This window comes from Pristis pectinata, chromosome 2 (assembly GCF_009764475.1).
Source record: "Pristis pectinata isolate sPriPec2 chromosome 2, sPriPec2.1.pri, whole genome shotgun sequence".
NCBI classification, from domain to species: domain Eukaryota; kingdom Metazoa; phylum Chordata; class Chondrichthyes; order Rhinopristiformes; family Pristidae; genus Pristis; species Pristis pectinata.
Genome location: NC_067406.1, coordinates 137,901,330 through 137,918,515, shown reverse-complemented (window position 1 = coordinate 137,918,515; position 17,186 = coordinate 137,901,330). Strand labels below are relative to the sequence as shown.

The following is a 17,186-nucleotide window of genomic DNA, read 5'->3' as shown; positions in this document are numbered from 1 at the left end:
TATGCACACCAAAAATTAAATGTATCCATATCAATAGCCCATTTAATAATAACATTTCTTCATGAGTAAAACATTCTTCCCATATTTGAATGTCTTCCATTCAAACGCTGTTTTGCGCTTGTCACTATTTATTGTTGATTTAATATTACCATATATATTGTTTACTTCTGTGAGCTCCACATGAGCAAGGAATTTCATTGCACCCTAGTTTAAAATGACAATAAACTAGTCTGAATATGAGATCTGAATCTGAAGTTGAGACAAGTCAAAGGCCAAAGAAAGTTTTTGTTGTTTATAATTAAAATCAGAATTGAATACATTGGGCATGGGTTGGATGCCATTATTTTTCTTTCTTTGAAACATTCATTTAATACCCAACCTCTAACCAGCTAACAATTTAACAAATATTTACCGAATGCCAAAGAAGAACGTCCATACTCTTCTTTGAAACAATCCAATGGGATCTTTTCGTTAGCGCACAGATAGGGCCTCATCTGAAACATAGCATCTCCAACAATGCAGTACTCCCACTGTACTGCACTGGAATGCAAGCTTTCTATTCAGAGATGTGTAATTTCAGACTAGGGTGTTTGTTCAGAATAAACTTCATTAACACTGACTTATATGACGTGAAATTTGTTGTCTTGCAGCAGCAGTACAGTGCAAAGACATACAATTACTATAAATGACAAAAAAAGTGCAAAAAAGGAATAACAAGGTAATGTGTATGGACCATTCAGAAATTTGATGGCAGGGGGGAAGAAGCTTGTTTGAATCATTAAGTGTGGGTCTTCAGGATCCTGTACTTCCTCCCTTATGGTAGTAATAGAAGAGGGCATGTCCCAGGTGAAGGTCCTTAGCGATGGATGCTGGCTTCTTGAGACACCGCTTCTTGGAAGATGTCCTCGATGGTGAGGAGGGTTGTGCCTGTGATGGAGCTGGCCTGAGCCTACCACCCTCTGCAGCCTCTTGCAATCCTGTGCATTGGAGCTTCCATACGAGGCGGTGATGTAACCTGTCAGAATGCTCTCCACCGTACATCTATAGAAATTTGTAAGACCCTTTGGTGACTATCAAATCTTTTCAAACTCCTAATGAAGTAGAGCCACGGTGTGCCTTCTTTGTGATTGCATCAGTGTGTTGAGATATTAGTTTGATATTTGGATTTTTCAGAACTTCAAAAGTGATCTTTTTCCTGAAAAGAAATTATTCATCTGCAAAATTGCCTCGATCCTTCATGTGATGCTACAACACACTGTGATTCCAATGGCTTAACCCTCATAGTTGTCCCATTTTAAAAATAACCTTTATATAAAGAACAAAAGGCATGTCTTGCTAATAGCACATATTCCGGCTGACCACATCACTGGCCTTTCAAGCTTCATGTTTAAAAAAAAATGCATTTCCAAAATCTTTCCCAATGCATCAATCATTAAAGCAAAACACCCCATTGTATTTCAAACAAAGTCAGCATAGATCTGTATTTTCCCACGAATAAACTAGCAAAAGCTTTTCATTCATGGCATATCGGTTTGGAATGACAACTAAATGGGTTTCACAACACTTCATAAATGTTGACTCCAAACAAAGCCATGACCATTTGCTTATTGACAAGTTCCAGTTCCTCAGGAAGTTACACAATGTAGCTTTGGAGCACACACCAGACAAAGAGACAGCTGAGAGGATCTGTTTGCAAGGACAGTACAAATGAAGAGCATTTCCCAGGGACAAATGACAAAAAGTCACGACAAATTAAAATTCTTCACAAGTCTTGATATATGACTGCTAATAACACGAGGAGATGAAATTTGATACATTAAAAAACAGAAAATGCTGGAAACACTGAGCAAGTTAGACAGCCTATGTGGAAAGAGGCACAGAGTTAAGGTTTCAGGTCTGACACTGCTCATCAGAACATCATTTCTGAAAAAAGTCAACTCTTTTTCCACAGATGCTGCCTGACCAGCTGAGCATTTTCAGCATTTACTTTTTTTTAATTCTAGATTTCTTAATTTTCATGGAAAATTTAATACGTTCCTATTGACACACTGTCCGATACAATAAAACACCAATGAAAGTAAAGTTGTCATCAGTGCCACAGGGGTGGTTACGCAGAGAGTTCTTCTGATCGGGAACTTGCTTTTCATGAAGGTGTTGCAAACCAAATGGGTCAAGTTTCCAAAAGGAGTTGGATGGGGATGAAGAAAAGATAATTTGCAGGGTAACAGGGAGAGTAAGGGCAATTGGAATTCAAGGGTTTTTTTTTACTGGGAGCTAAGCTTGGCTTGAAAGGCTCTTTCTGCACAGTAAGAGTTCAATGGTTTTGTGCTTATAGGAATGTCATATCCTTAATCTGCTCAGAAGATAGAGTGGAAAGGAATGTTTTCATGATTCCACTCTGATTACTGCACAGGATGTGTTTTCCCAATTCTTTTGGATCGTAACATGCTTCTGTCAGGGAGTGAAAATAAAGCTCCATCCCTACGACCTTCCATCTAAGGGAGAAGGGCCAATTTCAATATCTGCACAAATCACACCTTATTAAAATTCAACCTTTTCTCTATTTCAATTCATTAGCCACGTGTGGCTAATTGGGATACCAGATGTAACTAATTGAATTTCTGATCATTAAATTAAAAAAGAAAAGAATAAAAAGGTACCATCACTGGACACATGATGTAGCGACTGATAGATGCTCAGTGTGAAGTGTAATCCTTTTCATGTGTTTGCTGGTAAAATGGCAAGGTAAAAAGCAGAATGCTTCTTTGATCATTACCAGTATGTCTTTGATTACTGACTGGTATTAGATATTTGTTAATATCGCAAGGGAAATGTACTTATCTATATTGGGAGAGACATCTTATGCAAAAATAGAATAAGACCAAAACTGGATTCCTATGGGGATGTGTGGTTTAACATTAATTCTAATCAAATGACACTGATCCAATCGCTATATTAAGCATCAAAATATTAAATGTTAATTTACTTTTTTTTTAATTGTGAATTTAACAAACATAACACCTTTAATGGTTGTTGAGTTGATGTGTGGAACCAAACCAATAATGCGGAAGGTCATCAGTTCAACCACCTGCCTGAGTTCTCAGCCAGAGAGGAGGGTCAGCTGTTACAGATCGTAAGAGACAAACAAGGCATCTAAAATTCACACTCTAGATACTTGTCTACTGACTTTCAAATAGGAGTGTGTTTGTGAGTGTGACACTTAATGGACATCAGACATTTGAACATCTTAACAACAAGGTTACACCCGAAGTTTGATCCAAAGATATTCATCAAAGCTAGTGTCAGGACACATCAGTGAAGTCCAAGTACATCAGAAAAGAAAATTCCCACACTTTTGTCACATCAGTTTTCCTCAGTCTGAGAAAGCCCATTAGGGACATGGCTTTATGTTGATACAGCGATAGTGCCCAGCTATTCTAACAGCTCAAGCAACAACCATTATAATAGCTTATAACACATTAACACTGATGCAAACATCATTTGTGGTGCTATTTCAAGTGGAAAATGTTATTCTCAGTGTCTAATCTGCTTTCAGCAGCAACACCTGATAGTGCACATCAACTACAATCAGCTACTGTGAAATTATCCTTCAAGCAACATAAGCAGGACCCTTAATAATATTACTGTGCTGTTTGTTCCTTTGTGGCTTAAATGGTGGGATCCTCAGTGGGGGATACCATGTCCCAGAAAACCTTCTGGGCTGCTATTCACTGGTTGACCCAGAGCTTGAAATGAGCTTGCAGACTTCATCTTGTTTTTCATTTGCTAATGTTCCTCTGGGATGTGATTCCAGACTGACTAGTTCTGAGACAATTGCAGTAAGTATGGTTCTCATCACCTCTCTGATCCACTAGTGCCTCAAGTGTAGAATTTCTATCCCTCTGCTCAAAGTCGTCCTGCCCCATTTCCAGAATCCCTGCTCCATTCGTCCAACTCTTGACATCCCCCACTTCCTTTGTCCTGTTTTCACACCTGCCCTTATTTAATACCAAGGCCAGTGCAAAGCAACACCATCCCCAAAACTCTCTGCCTCTCACCACTTTTCAACCAAGGTTTTAGTCACCTGCTCCATCTCCATCACTGCCTGTGAGGCTTTGTCCAGTTAAACACAATTCAAATCTTTTGCAAGAGGACTGTCAAAGAGTCAGAGTGTTACAGCATGGAAACAGGCCCTTCGGTCCAACACGTCCCAGCGAGCTAGTCCCATCTGCCAGAATTTAGCCCACAGCCCTCTAAACCTCTCTTCTCCATGTACTTATCTAGATGGCTTTTAAATGTTGCTAATATGCCCGCCTCAACCACTATTTCTGGCAGCTCATTCCAAATACGCATCACCCTTTGTGTGAAGCTGCAGCCCCTGACGTCCCCTTTAAATCTCTCACCTCTGATCTTAAACCAACGTCCTCTTGTTTTTAAGCACCTCCTCCTTCCAGAATGTGATACAATGCCAAGATCAGCATCTGAGAGAGAGCGGTATAGAGCATTGGAGCGGGAAGGGTTAACTTTCTTTACTGAAATAAGCTTATAATGTATGAGTTTTACAGTGCTGGACTCATACAATTGCCCTGCAGTCTCCCAATAAAATCAGAACACACATCCTCCACTTTATTCTTCTGTACGATAGTTCTGCCTTCAGATAGCTTGGCCCTTTAAGGGCACAAACAGATTGTGAAAAATCAACAAAGTCTGACAACACTTAAGGGTTCCATGACTGAAAAAAATTTGCATACTGAAAGGTACTTACACAATTTTTGGCTTCATTTCAGATAACAGAAAGTAGCATTAAAAAAAAAATCACACAGCTACATTTTAAATAGAAAGCAGCATCAGAAGTGCTTAGGTTTTTTTTAAACCAGAAAAAAATATTTTAACTTATTATTGCAATGAAAGATGGATAGAACATTAAGGAGATAGATGAAGCTTCTTGCAATACATACCTCCCTTGATTTATAAGTGAAGGAAACATAATGCAAGTAATGACTCATGTGCAATCTTGCCCTTTAATACTTGGCATATGCTTATAAGTATGCAGGTTGTTCATTTTCTCAGGTAATTAATAAACCCTATCATCCCAGGATGACCAAGGGGCAACCCAATTATAATGCAAACCTAGTGTGGCAAAATGGTTACCCCAAGAGAATCTAAGTTGTTGACTCTGGATGGGATCCAGAGCTAAACTGACACTGTTTCAGGCTGACATGAAAAGGACCATTCCATGAAAATGGATTCCAATCCTGTCAATGAACGCCACAGAGCAAGCTGTTGGAAATGAGTCAAGTAGTTAGCCTTAGAATAGGATGATAAATGAAGATGGTTGAAGTCAGGGAGCTAAATGTACTTATTGAATAGATTGGCTCATTCACATTTCCCTCCCAACCCATTTTCTGAGGGCATAGAGCATTCCACCTCCTTCCCATTTCTCTCTGCCACATCCTCACACCTCCCCCTTCTCCATGACCACCACTGCCATCATTACTCAGAGTCGCTGAGCTCATTTCCCTTGGAGATCATCCCGATGCGGCTCCTGATCTGAGTCCCGCAAGCAAAGCCAGCTTCTACTTCTTCCCTCCCCCAACCCCCAGGACACACCAGTGGAACTGTGCTGTAAACCATTGTTCCAGCCTGCTCTTACCCACAAAATTCATTCTCTCTTATCTTGACCCCTTTTAGTACCTTCCCTCATCCAGACGCTTTCCATCTTCACCTGCCAGACTTCAGATGCCAATAGTTCCAGTTTTCTGGTCCCTACCATCTCATTCTCACCATGAATGCCCAATCCCTCCCCTCTCCATCTGTACCAAAATGCCCTTACAGTCCATTACTACTTCCTTGAACAGAGGGACTAACCAGTCCCCTTCACATTACTCTTCCTGGCCTGAACAGCATCTTAATTTGCTCCACTGCAAAAGTAAGAGGTAACCTTTATGGGTCCAATCTTTGCCTCTTTGGACAATATGTGGAATATTATCTGCTTCAGTTCTACACAGGTCCTGTCCATCACCTCATTCTTCAAACCATTTTTGTATCAGGACCACTTCTCACTCTTGTCTTCAGCTCAAAAATCCATCACCCGTGTTGCCCATTCTCATCTTCATTTGACCCACCTCTGACTCTTCTCCTCTACAACTTCTCGACATTTATTTTAGGAGATAGGCTAGCAGGTAGGATCCACTGTAGGCCCTCCAGCTACCTTGATCACACTTCCTCCCAAATTACTTCTTCCAAGGACACCAATCCAACCAACCCTATGGGAAGGGCAAATGAGCTGCAGCATCTTACCCAATGTGAACGCAACACACTGAACTAAGTACTCACTGCAATGTCAGAGCTGTACACCTATCTCCAAGCAGACAGTAATAAAACTGGAGATGAAACTCAGAGTAATGGAAAGTCAGAGTCATACAGCATAAAAGCAGGTCCTTCAGCCCATCTGGTTCAAGCCAACCAAGATTCCCACCTAAGCTGCTCCCACCTGCCCACGTTTTGCTCACATCTCTCTAAACCTTTCCTATCCATGTACCTGTCCAAGTGCCTTTTAAACTCTTTGAAAGTTTTTATTTAAGATCAAGGATTTGTACATCTCAATCCCATCTCTGGAACAATTCTAACACTCTTGATAAACTTGATTAATTACTATTAGACTCGGACACAAGACTACACTTTATTATTGAACAGAAAAACAAATGAACGCCCTGCAATACAATCAGATAGTTAAAAGTCAATGTTGCTGGCTTTGTGCAAATTGGACATATTATACTGTGGGAAATATTCCCACAGTACAATAATCTTCACACTTCAAGAGCACTTTACTGTTTAATAAACATTTTAGGACAAACTGAGGCCACAACAGTTATATATAATCATATGCCAGCCTTCCCTCCAACCCATTCCTCCCCCCCACCATTCTTTTTGAATCCAAGTTTCTGCCTACTTCCCAATTTAAACTGTAAATTGCCCATTTCAACTATTATAAAATAAGCAACTTTTCCTTTTTTCTTTTGCCTTTCACAAGCTTTGGATTCACTGAGAAGCTTCACATTCAGTGAAGTGCATTCAAAATGTAGTCGTAATATGTGAAATTCAGCCAACAAGTTGCATACAAGGAGATCACACAAAGGGTGTGCATCTATATTGCAGTATTGGTTGAGAAGCAGCTACCGTATTGGGAGAACATCTCTTTTTATGAAGTAGTATCATTAAATGTTTTACATTTATGAAAGTGAGTAGTTCAATGTCACAATTGAGAGACAAAACATCCTATAGTTGAATGGAGACACAAGAGACTCCAGATGCTGGAAATCTGGAGCAACACACAGAGCTGAAGGAACGTTGACTGTTTATTTCCCTCCATAGATGCTGCCTGACCTGCTGAGTTCCTTCAGCTGCTTTGTGTGTTGATCCTATGGTTAAAGTTCGTTTACAGTCTACCTTTCATTTTGAACATGGGCCATATCCACAGTTCAAATTAAGTATGACGTGGCATTTTCTTCATTTTATAATCATCCTATCGGGGTTGATGACAACTTACCACCCCCAAAACTCATTAAGGGCAAAAGCTAATACTATGCAAGGAACCCCAACACACTGATTACTGTATATGCCATGTAGCACAATATTGTACAAGCTTTTGATCTCTTAGATGAGTTGCTGTCAAGTAAGTGAGACTCCAGAAAGAGACATACGCTTGTAAAAATGCTTGGGCATGAAAAATTGATGTCATGTAAACATTGTAAGTGAATATAATGATGTGCTTGGTGCAGTGAATGACACCAGATCAATGCTCTGTGTTGCATAACTGCAGTGTTAAAATAAAATCTTTTTGAAAAAAGTGCTTGCAGAATTTTACAAAAATATTTGTTTAATCATAAAATTGGAATAAACTTTTAGATTGGATTGTTAGAAATGATTTGACTCCTTACATTGACTATCTAATAGATTTGGATGTAAACAATGATTTTTTTCTTATGCTTTTATTTAACATATTGTTAATTATTAATGCAATGTTTAAATATAACTGCTGAGATCAACTTTCATCAAGAAAACAACTTTGAAAGTCTAATTTCAAGAATTAATTTCAAATTATCGCGTTTTTTCTTCGTGATACACCAGCACCAATGGCATATTTGGTAGAAGAATAGTTTGAATAATTGGATCCATTGTGTGAACAATTTAAATCCACTGCCCTTGTTGGTTCTTCTTTTAACTTCAAGTTGATTATTTCATGCAATTCAGCTATGTTTTGAAAGTGAGCAAAAGTTTCAAAAACATTTAAAGTACTGTCAATCATTTCACTTATAAAAAAATTATTCAGAGTTCCCTCACAAACCACAGAGAGGAATATCACATTCAACTAAATACAGACTCTGGGATTATCTGCAAAATAAACTGAATGTAGAATAGGTACCAAGTGCAATTTCAAAATTGAGACTTAATATCAATCAGCATACTAATTTAACTATAGAGCATATGCACTCCACTACTTGGCGATTATAGATATTGTCTCCATTGTGACAAGTGACTGATGTGGACAAGAGGCTCTTCTTTCAAGGTCGAGTATTTATTATTACTGGGAAAATATTGGACATGCAGTAGCAAAAATAGATTAATAGAACAACCACCTTACATGATAAGGTTGAACTATATATCAGCATCCACAGACTGCAGATGCTGGAATCTGGAGCATCAAACAATCTGCTGGAGGAAAGTGGGTTGAGCAGCATCTGAGGGGAGTGGGGGGGGGGGAAGGAATTGTCAATGTTTTGAGTCAAAAACCTGCATCAGGATGAAGAGCAAAGAGGGAAGACCACCTCTTCTCCTTATACTAATCATCTTCCCTCTCTACTCTTTGTACGGATACAAGATTTCAGCCCAAAATGCTGACAATTCCTCCTCCACTGCCCCCACCACAGATTCTGCTCAACCGGTGGAGTTCCTCCAGCAGATTGTTTGTTGTTCCCTTAGAATGCGCACCATTTGCTATGATATCAATAAAGCTTGATAGCAATCTATATATCATCTTCTTAGAAGGTCCCTCTGGGTTAAGGATGACCTGCTTACTCCAGTACTGCATACTCTGAGGTGGCTGAAGAAACTAATGCAAGATCCACAGCTTCAGTCACAAGTTGGGTTAGCAGAAAATAAACTGAAAGGTATGTAACAGAGCGTGGATAGGTATTGCCGAGAACGTACAGGCCATTTGGTCTAACAACGTCCATACCTCCACACCAACCTCCTCTCATCTTACCTCATTTGCTGCTTCTATATAGCCTCTCCTGCACTTTTCCAATGTACACATCAATTCTTTTGTGTTATTTGCCCAAACCACTCCATATAGTTCGTTCCACATTCTCACTGCTGTTCTCCCCAATTGTGCATTAGGCTGAAACTTAGTGTTTCTAGTTTTGAACTCCCTGACAAGTGCAAGACCAGTTCAGAAGAGCTGGAGATTCCAAATGCCTACTATTGTATTAGTCAAGAGTCCACTTCATATTGGACAAATACAACTAGAGGTTCCATTGGTAAATATACCTTGGAGCGGGCAATTGCCCAGAAAAGTGGCCCTTTAGTCACCAGCTCCACCGCTGCTCAACAGGAAAACAAGCAGCTGTTGAAGGAAGATCGGTCTGACTGTACATCGGTGGCAAAATTGTGATAGAGGTATTGATGTGAAGCGGCGGGTGAGGAGCCCCGATTTCGCAACACGTTAGCGATAGGTGCGAGAGATTTCCATTGTGCATTGATGAATTTGTTCCTCTAATTAGTTGCGGCTCGCCATCCGCATTGTGTCTGTCATTTACCCAGACCAGATTTGTCACAGTATAAAAACACAGCGGGATCTGATTCCTTCACCAGGCTGACGGCGAAAGCAGAAGCCCCCGTATAAATTTAGAAAACAAGACATTCGCTTCGGAAGTTCATTGCAAATTGCGCGGATCGCTCAGGATCCGCAATCTCCCAACTTGGAATATCAGGATTTGTTGTACGTTTTTATTACCTCGATAACAGCAACAAAGACTGTCAATTATTCTATTAACTAAACTTGATCTAAAGCTTTGGATTAGACGTGTGAATTATTGCAAATCTCCCAGTGATAGAAGTGATCTGGAATTTCCCGTTACCTTAGCTACCTTTATTTAAATATAACATGCGTCTTTCTGCTGGTCTTGTGCAAGCGCTGCTCTACAAAATAGGGCTTGTAGCAACGTTCCAATAATGCAAACAAAAACCCTCTGCTAACTCAAACCTCCATCCAAGCCCTCTGAGGTAGGAGCACTGGAATTCTCGATATTCAGTCAAGCTATGGCAACAACAGAAAACATTCAACCTCCTTTCACGAATCATTGGACATATTTCATTTAATCAAAAACCCCTGCTCCACACCAATTAAAAACCTTTGTTCTTGAATCACCGGCAAGCGGGGGGAGGAATCTGTGAGAGATTGGTGTGGAATGAAATTCGCTTCGAGGGGGATGTCGCCAGAGAGGAGTGTTTGTTAAACTCTTACATTTCCAAAAGCAAACACCCAGCTTCTCAAAGTTGGCCTTAAGGGGAGATGGTTCGCCGATGAGATGTTGTATCAGTACAGCAACTTTGTGTGCACGGATGGTGAAACGCGGAGCGTGTGTGTGTGAGTGTGTGTGCGCTCGTTCGCTTACAACCGATGGGTGATTATAATTCCGATCACAAGGGTACCCGCTGGTGTACAGTCACAGATTGTGATCAGATCACGAACCACACACTCAGCTCACGAGTTGAAGCTCGCTCCCCTCGTCCATTCCCACAGATCTGCCGCACGACCCAACACAACAGACGGTCGGTCCGTTTAGACGACACCGTTCTCTGCCGTTCAAAGCCCACGGTCATTTCTAAGGTTATTTAGTGGCGGGTCTCCAACCCGGCAGTAAAACTAGTGTTTCCTCTCTGGGAAATTCCGTGTCGGAATATCCCCCCCCCCCCCCCCCCGTTTCATAGAAACGATACATCAAGCCCTCAAACACTTCAAGCACGCGGTGCAAAGAAGCGGTCCAGATTTGGCAGTGTGTCCGTGAGAGTGCGAGGATGGGTGTGAGTGTGTGTGAGTGTGAGAGAGAGTGTGTGAGTGTGAGAGAGAGTGTGTGAGAGAGAGAGACAGAGAAGGAGCGAGTTATCAATAGTTCGCGACGTGGAACCGAGACAATACTCAAGGCACCGAGACAGTAAAACGAGCGATGTATCTTTGGGCTTGGCTTCACATCCAACTTTTAGACGGTGTCTCTGTCAACCGACAGAACGAACCAAGCCCTTGTAAAAACCACAGCGGGAAACGTGCACGCAACACACAAACCCAGTGTGAAATAGAACGGGGAAAGAAACCCAACCTTACCTATATGAATGATGGAATCTGCAGTCACAACCACCGTGCAATAAAGGCACCAGATCGAGACGAGAAAGATTGCTGGGTTAAGTTCCATTGCCTTCCCTTTGGAACGTTATCCTCCTTAATTTTCGGAACGGCGGTTCCCTCCGATTCTGCGGCCACTGTCTAATTCCGGGAAGTGGAGGCGGGAGAGGGAAGGTCGGGGGAGGCGTAGATCTGCCTTCTCTTCCACGATATTCCCTTCCCTCTCGCCCCTCTCTGCAATCCAATTGATTGGGGGGGGGGGGGGGGGAAGGAGAAAAAAAACCTTCCAGAATCTTTTTTTATCCTCTGTCCAGCGAACGGGCCGGAAAAAAGTCACATACACCTCCCACACCCTCCGTGTTTTTAAACAAATATTTTAATGGGTTGACAACAAAAAAAAATGCGAATCTGGTTATAATCCAACACACATTTCACACGGAGAAGCACTAACCGGGCAATGCCATTGGAGAGAACTTCAAATGCTCTCGTCTTGAAACTGACCCAGTCACTGGAGAAAATATTTTGCAAAATAAAATAGAAATTGATCCGGAACCGGAGAAGCAACGAAGGCACCAAAAAAAAATCGGAGAGTATAAACAGAATCCCAGTTTAACAGTAAAAGTGTGTCTCCAGGCACCAGCGAACGGTGATGTTAAGAATTCCCGATGTGCGAAGTCGCCTGTTGAAGCGGTTGCGGTTCCTTCTCTCTTGTTTTCTTTTTGCAAAGATGCATACAATTTGCGCACACACACAGACCCACACACACGGGTGAAACTTTTCTGAAGGTGCGGAGGATGAGCGAGAGGTAACCAAACGCCGAGCGAAGGCGGCGAGCTGTTCACTTGCACTGGTGTGGAGTTGGAGAGGGGGCGCTCAGCATCACTACCAACAAGAATTCATCATCCGGCAACCAAGAACAAATGTATACTAGAAACAAACAGCGGCGGTCCGCTGCTCTTTAACGACCAGGATCCAGCAGCTCTGTTCAGACGCAGGCTGGACTGAGCTGCCTGCTCGGTCTCTCTCGTCCGACCTGACAGCAAGGATGGTCTAGCGATCGGCACTGTCCCACATAGCCATACGCCAGCCCGCTTGGCAATAGAGAGCGGTGTTCTGAGTCCGATATTTAACTATTTGAAAGCCGCGTCTCTCCCTGTGTTCTTGTCTCCAGCCACGACCTACCTGCTGGTCTGCCATCAGTAGAACGGGCGGTTTAACCTAACGCAGAGCGAGTGGCGCGCTCCGAGGAGCGTTGCGTTTCTACACCTCGTCAAACTGAGCATCAATCAAAATTATTACCAGTCTGTCGCTTTGATACGTATTTAACCCCTCGAGTACAACGCCACGCCACCTAAAAACACATTTGTAGCGTAGGCTGGTTTTTAATTTAGATTTGGGAAATACAGTTGTGATTTTAAGCTTGACAGAATTGGAAAGAGTTTCAGTCGGAATTGTGCACCCCATATCTGTCACGTTTTTCAAGATCTTCCCTGCTTTTAAAATTGGACCGCCTCTTTAACGGCGTTCTACAGAAATTGGCATTCGATGGAAATGCTCACTGTTGTTTTTACACAAGTTGTCCATCACTAACATTCCCAGAAGTTACCACACTTTTGCTTTTCTGATGTACTGGTGTGTAAACATGCTTGTGTAAGTTTTTTTTAGAAAGGTTTAAAACTTTTTAAAAGCCTGGACCTGCGTCTTATGTGGGTGACAGAGCAGATAATCTATGTCACCTCTCTCTATCTACCCATTCCTTGGAGGAAGTGCTTTATATATTTTATAAAATGTGATTTAAACAGGTCAACGCAGCGGCTGTATTTAGCACTCTGCACTACAGGTTCAAGCAGAGCTCTGCACTTCACTATTTCCCGCTGAATCAGATTCACGAGCGAGAGTAAATCGGGTCAATTACTCCCAGTGAGATGTAGCAGGGTTCAGTGTGGGCCGAAGGGCCTGTTCCTCTGCGACCTGGATGCAGGGTCTTGACCCGAAACGTCGACAATTCCCTTCCCCTCACAGACGCTGCTCGACCCGCTGAGTTCCTCCAGCAGATTGTGTGTTGCTCCAGATTCTGCAGTGTCTCCATTTTACTGTTCTACTGCTATTTTTTCCCCAAGGCACGCCGACTCTGAAGAAGCTTTGCTCCTCCACGTGATTCAGGGTCTCCACCGGCGATGTCGACAATTTATTTCCTCCCACAGATGCTGCCCGACCTGCAGAGTTCCTACAGCACTTCGTTGTTCTGTTCCATGGTCTATAAATTAGCCCATCCAAACCTCTTTCATTTCTGAAAACGAGTTATAGTTTCTCCCAGATTTTGAAATTCCTCATAAATTTAGACAGCAAGCGTAACGTTTGGGAAATGGTGTCAATCCATTCCTACAATCCAAGCTTCCAGTCCTCATAGAAATACAATGAGTAGCGTCTATCCCACTGTGATGAGACTATTGAACGGTTCCCTTATATGATGAGATGGACTCTTGACCTCACAATCTACCTTGTTTGACCTTGCACCTTATTGTCTACCTGTAGCTGTGGCACTTTTCTCTGCATTCTGTATTGTTTTACCCTGTACTACCTCAACGCACTGTGCGACGAATTGACCTATACGATCGGTATGCCAGACACGTTTTTCACTGTACCTCGGTACAAGTGACAATAATGAAACAAAACCAATTCTGGTTAAAAGTCTTCTCTAAACATTTTCTCTCTCAGATGCTGCCTGACCTGTTGAGTGTTTCCAAGTGCCTAATCCTCCATCTAATTCTGCTTCCAATCTTCACGTTGACCCATGAAACACCTGTCTCTGATTTACTTTCATTGTTCACTTGAGAAGTCCTTGTTTCTTTTAATTATGGGATCAAAGGTACTCAATGAACCACAAATCTGGAGAGGACAACCGTCTGTCAAACAACAATCCTCTGTAATCGCAGACACCATTGGCTCTAGTTCACGGCAAGGTTATTTCACGTCTTGGTACAACACGGAGAAATGTTGCAATTGTCTTTTTAATAACGTTTCCTACCGCCATCGACTCGGTTTGAGGACAAAAGTCATCTGTATATCAATGTTCACCCTCTTGCTTATTTGACTTCCCGTCTATGTTTTTTTTAGACCCGCTAGTGGATGTTAGATTTTAACTGAGAGTGGAATCAGGCTGTTAAGTTCAGGTTTGAACTAAATTAATGTATTATATCTGGGTGGTTGATGGTCGGCGCGGACTCGGTAGGGCGAAGGGCCCGCTCACCACGCTGCATCTGTCGATGACTCCATTAAGTGTGCCTGCTCTGTATAATCAATCCTTCCCAGTGGATAAGGCTGGTCTCCGTGCGACGATTGTACTCCTTTGAGAAGGCAACGTGGATAATCAGAATTGTTTTTTTTGTTGTTTTTCCTATATAAAAGGGGGCGAGTAAGGTCAATCATGCTGATCAGAGGTCAACACCAGCTTGACGCTATCGGGCGCACAGTGTCCTACATTGCTGATAATTTCAAGGCTTAATCTTTTCCTTCATTGTACACGAATGGCAATTAATTAGGACAACAACCCCTACAGCGACTTGTCAAAAAGAATGGAAATGTTTAATGTTCAGGTTTGTGGGAGTTTTTTTTTAACCGCAATAATATCCAAAATGTTAAAATCCACCTGATTAGTTTACAGTATTTGTAATACAATCAATTTTGCGTAAATAAGCACTAACTGGAGTAATTTGTACCGAGATTGCAACAAGATCGTCAAGAATGAAGAATCCTCTCAAAGGATTTCAATGATTTAATCGCCTTGACAATCTATTAAAAACTGTCATAATGTTGTATTGAGTCTAATTTACAATACTTGATTTGTGTATTGAAAAAAAAATTCTTCCTGATCTTTGGTGGGTTATTTGCCACCTGCCTCATACCTTCGCTCTCTGCCTGCTGAAAAGAGATGGAATTGCAACATCCTGGTCATTTTTTTTTCCCCGGGACTGTCGTGACCGATGTTCGAATCTCGGTAACCTCCCCTTTTATCTGGGCCGCTGAGAAAATGCATGAGGTTCGATCTCCGGATCGCTTCTGTATTTAACGCACTGGAACAAACGTACACAAGGTGTCACTGGTTTACACTCATTTGAAGCCTCCATCGGCAACTGGAAAACCGAGCACAAGCCATGAGGGGTTTTAAAAGAAAGTCCAACGTTTTTTTTTAAAAGAACCTCCCGCACCAAAAAAAACTCTGTTGCTAGAGAAGTACTTTTGAAATGTCCCGACTCCCGCAAAGTAGGAAACACAGCAACCAATTCGTGCAGAACTCCTACCAAGAACACAAGACCCAGATAATCAGCAACAAAATAGTCCGATAATCCGACAAATTGAGGATTTGTTGGCGTCGAATTGGCCTATTTTCCAGACTATTGGATATTATTTCTATTAATTTCCAGATGTTACGCAGTATAAATTTCCCAGTGAACCAGGTAAATTGAAAAGGTGCAAAAAAAAAACATAACGGCTGGAGCAACTCAGCGGGTCAGGCAACAAAAAATTGGTTTGTTATTGTCACGTGTACTGAGGTACAGTGAAAAACTTTGTTCTGCATGCCATCCACACAGCTCATTTCATTACAACAGTGCATTGAGGTAGTACAAGGGAAAACAATAACAATGCAGAATAAAGTGTTACAGTTACAAAGTGCAGTGCAGGTAGACAATAAGGTGCAAGGCCATAACTAGATAAATTGTGAGGTCAAGAGTCCACTTTATCATACCAGGGGACCGTGCAATACCGTTCATCTTGCACCTCCATTCTCTGGGGGGAAATTGGACAGTCGACATTTCAGGTCAAGACTCTGCATCTGGACTGGAGCACCTGCATTCTCTTGTGTCTCTAAGTTGAAAGGGAGTGTAGGAATTAGGGGTTCGGTGAATGAAAAAGCAGCTTGGGAACCAGGAACCCTGTGGGTAGGAAGGGAACACAGCAAACATTACTGTGACACCTCATTTTGCATTACTGTTCTAGTACTACTACTGATAATAGCAGCATAGAAAACTTTTCTGTCATCCTGAGGGAACGGGCAACGTATGGGTTTAAGGTCTTGTCTGAAAGATGACACACCTGATGTACAGTACGAAGGGAATGTCACCTGGTGCCAAATTCACCACCTTTCCACTGCTGGAATCGCAGCTTGCCTGTTATTCCCACAACATTCTTCCTTTTTTTTATTTATTGGGTAAAATGTGGACTTGTTGGGGATTTCTCCAAATTGCAACCTTCAAATTATTCTGTATCCAACTATTCAGAAATCTTAAGGGTTTGAAATCTAGTTCACAAGGTAACATAGAACACTACAGCACAGGAACAGGCTCTTCGACCCACTATGTTGTGCTGAATGAATTAAATGCCTATCTCGATTAATCCCTTCTGCCAACAAAATGTCCATATCCCAACATTCTCTGCTGCACATTCATGTGCCTATCTAGGGGCAGGCATGGTAGTGTAGCAGTTAGCAGAACGCTATTACAGTGCCAGTGACCCAGGTTCAATTCCGGCCACTGTCTGTAAGGAGTTTGTATGCTCTGTAAGTGTCTGTGTGGGTTTACTCCGGGTGCTCCAGTTTCTCCCACATTCCAAAGACGTTCCGGTTAGGAAGTTGTGGACATGATATGTTGGTTCCGGAAGCGTGGTGACACTTGCGGGCTGCCCCCAGAACACACTGCACAAAAGATGCATTTCACTGTATGTTTCAATATACATGTCTAATAAAGATCTTATAATGAATTATAAATCTAATTATAGATATCATATT

At 41.8% G+C, this 17,186-nt stretch overlaps 1 protein-coding gene across 4 annotated transcripts in view; it reads right to left on the bottom strand.

Annotated features, from left to right (window-relative positions):
* Nucleotides 1-12,846, bottom strand: part of grid2 (glutamate receptor, ionotropic, delta 2) — a 930,013-nt gene extending 917,167 nt beyond the window's left edge. For all 4 annotated transcript variants that reach the window (XM_052010062.1, XM_052010063.1, XM_052010064.1 and 1 more), the window contains exon 1: nt 11,384-12,846. In XM_052010062.1, the coding sequence (XP_051866022.1) occupies nt 11,384-11,471 (88 nt within the window). In that variant the 5' untranslated portion in view covers nt 11,472-12,846. The remainder of the gene's footprint in view (nt 1-11,383) is intronic.
* Between the last annotated feature and the right edge of the window lie 4,340 nt (nt 12,847-17,186).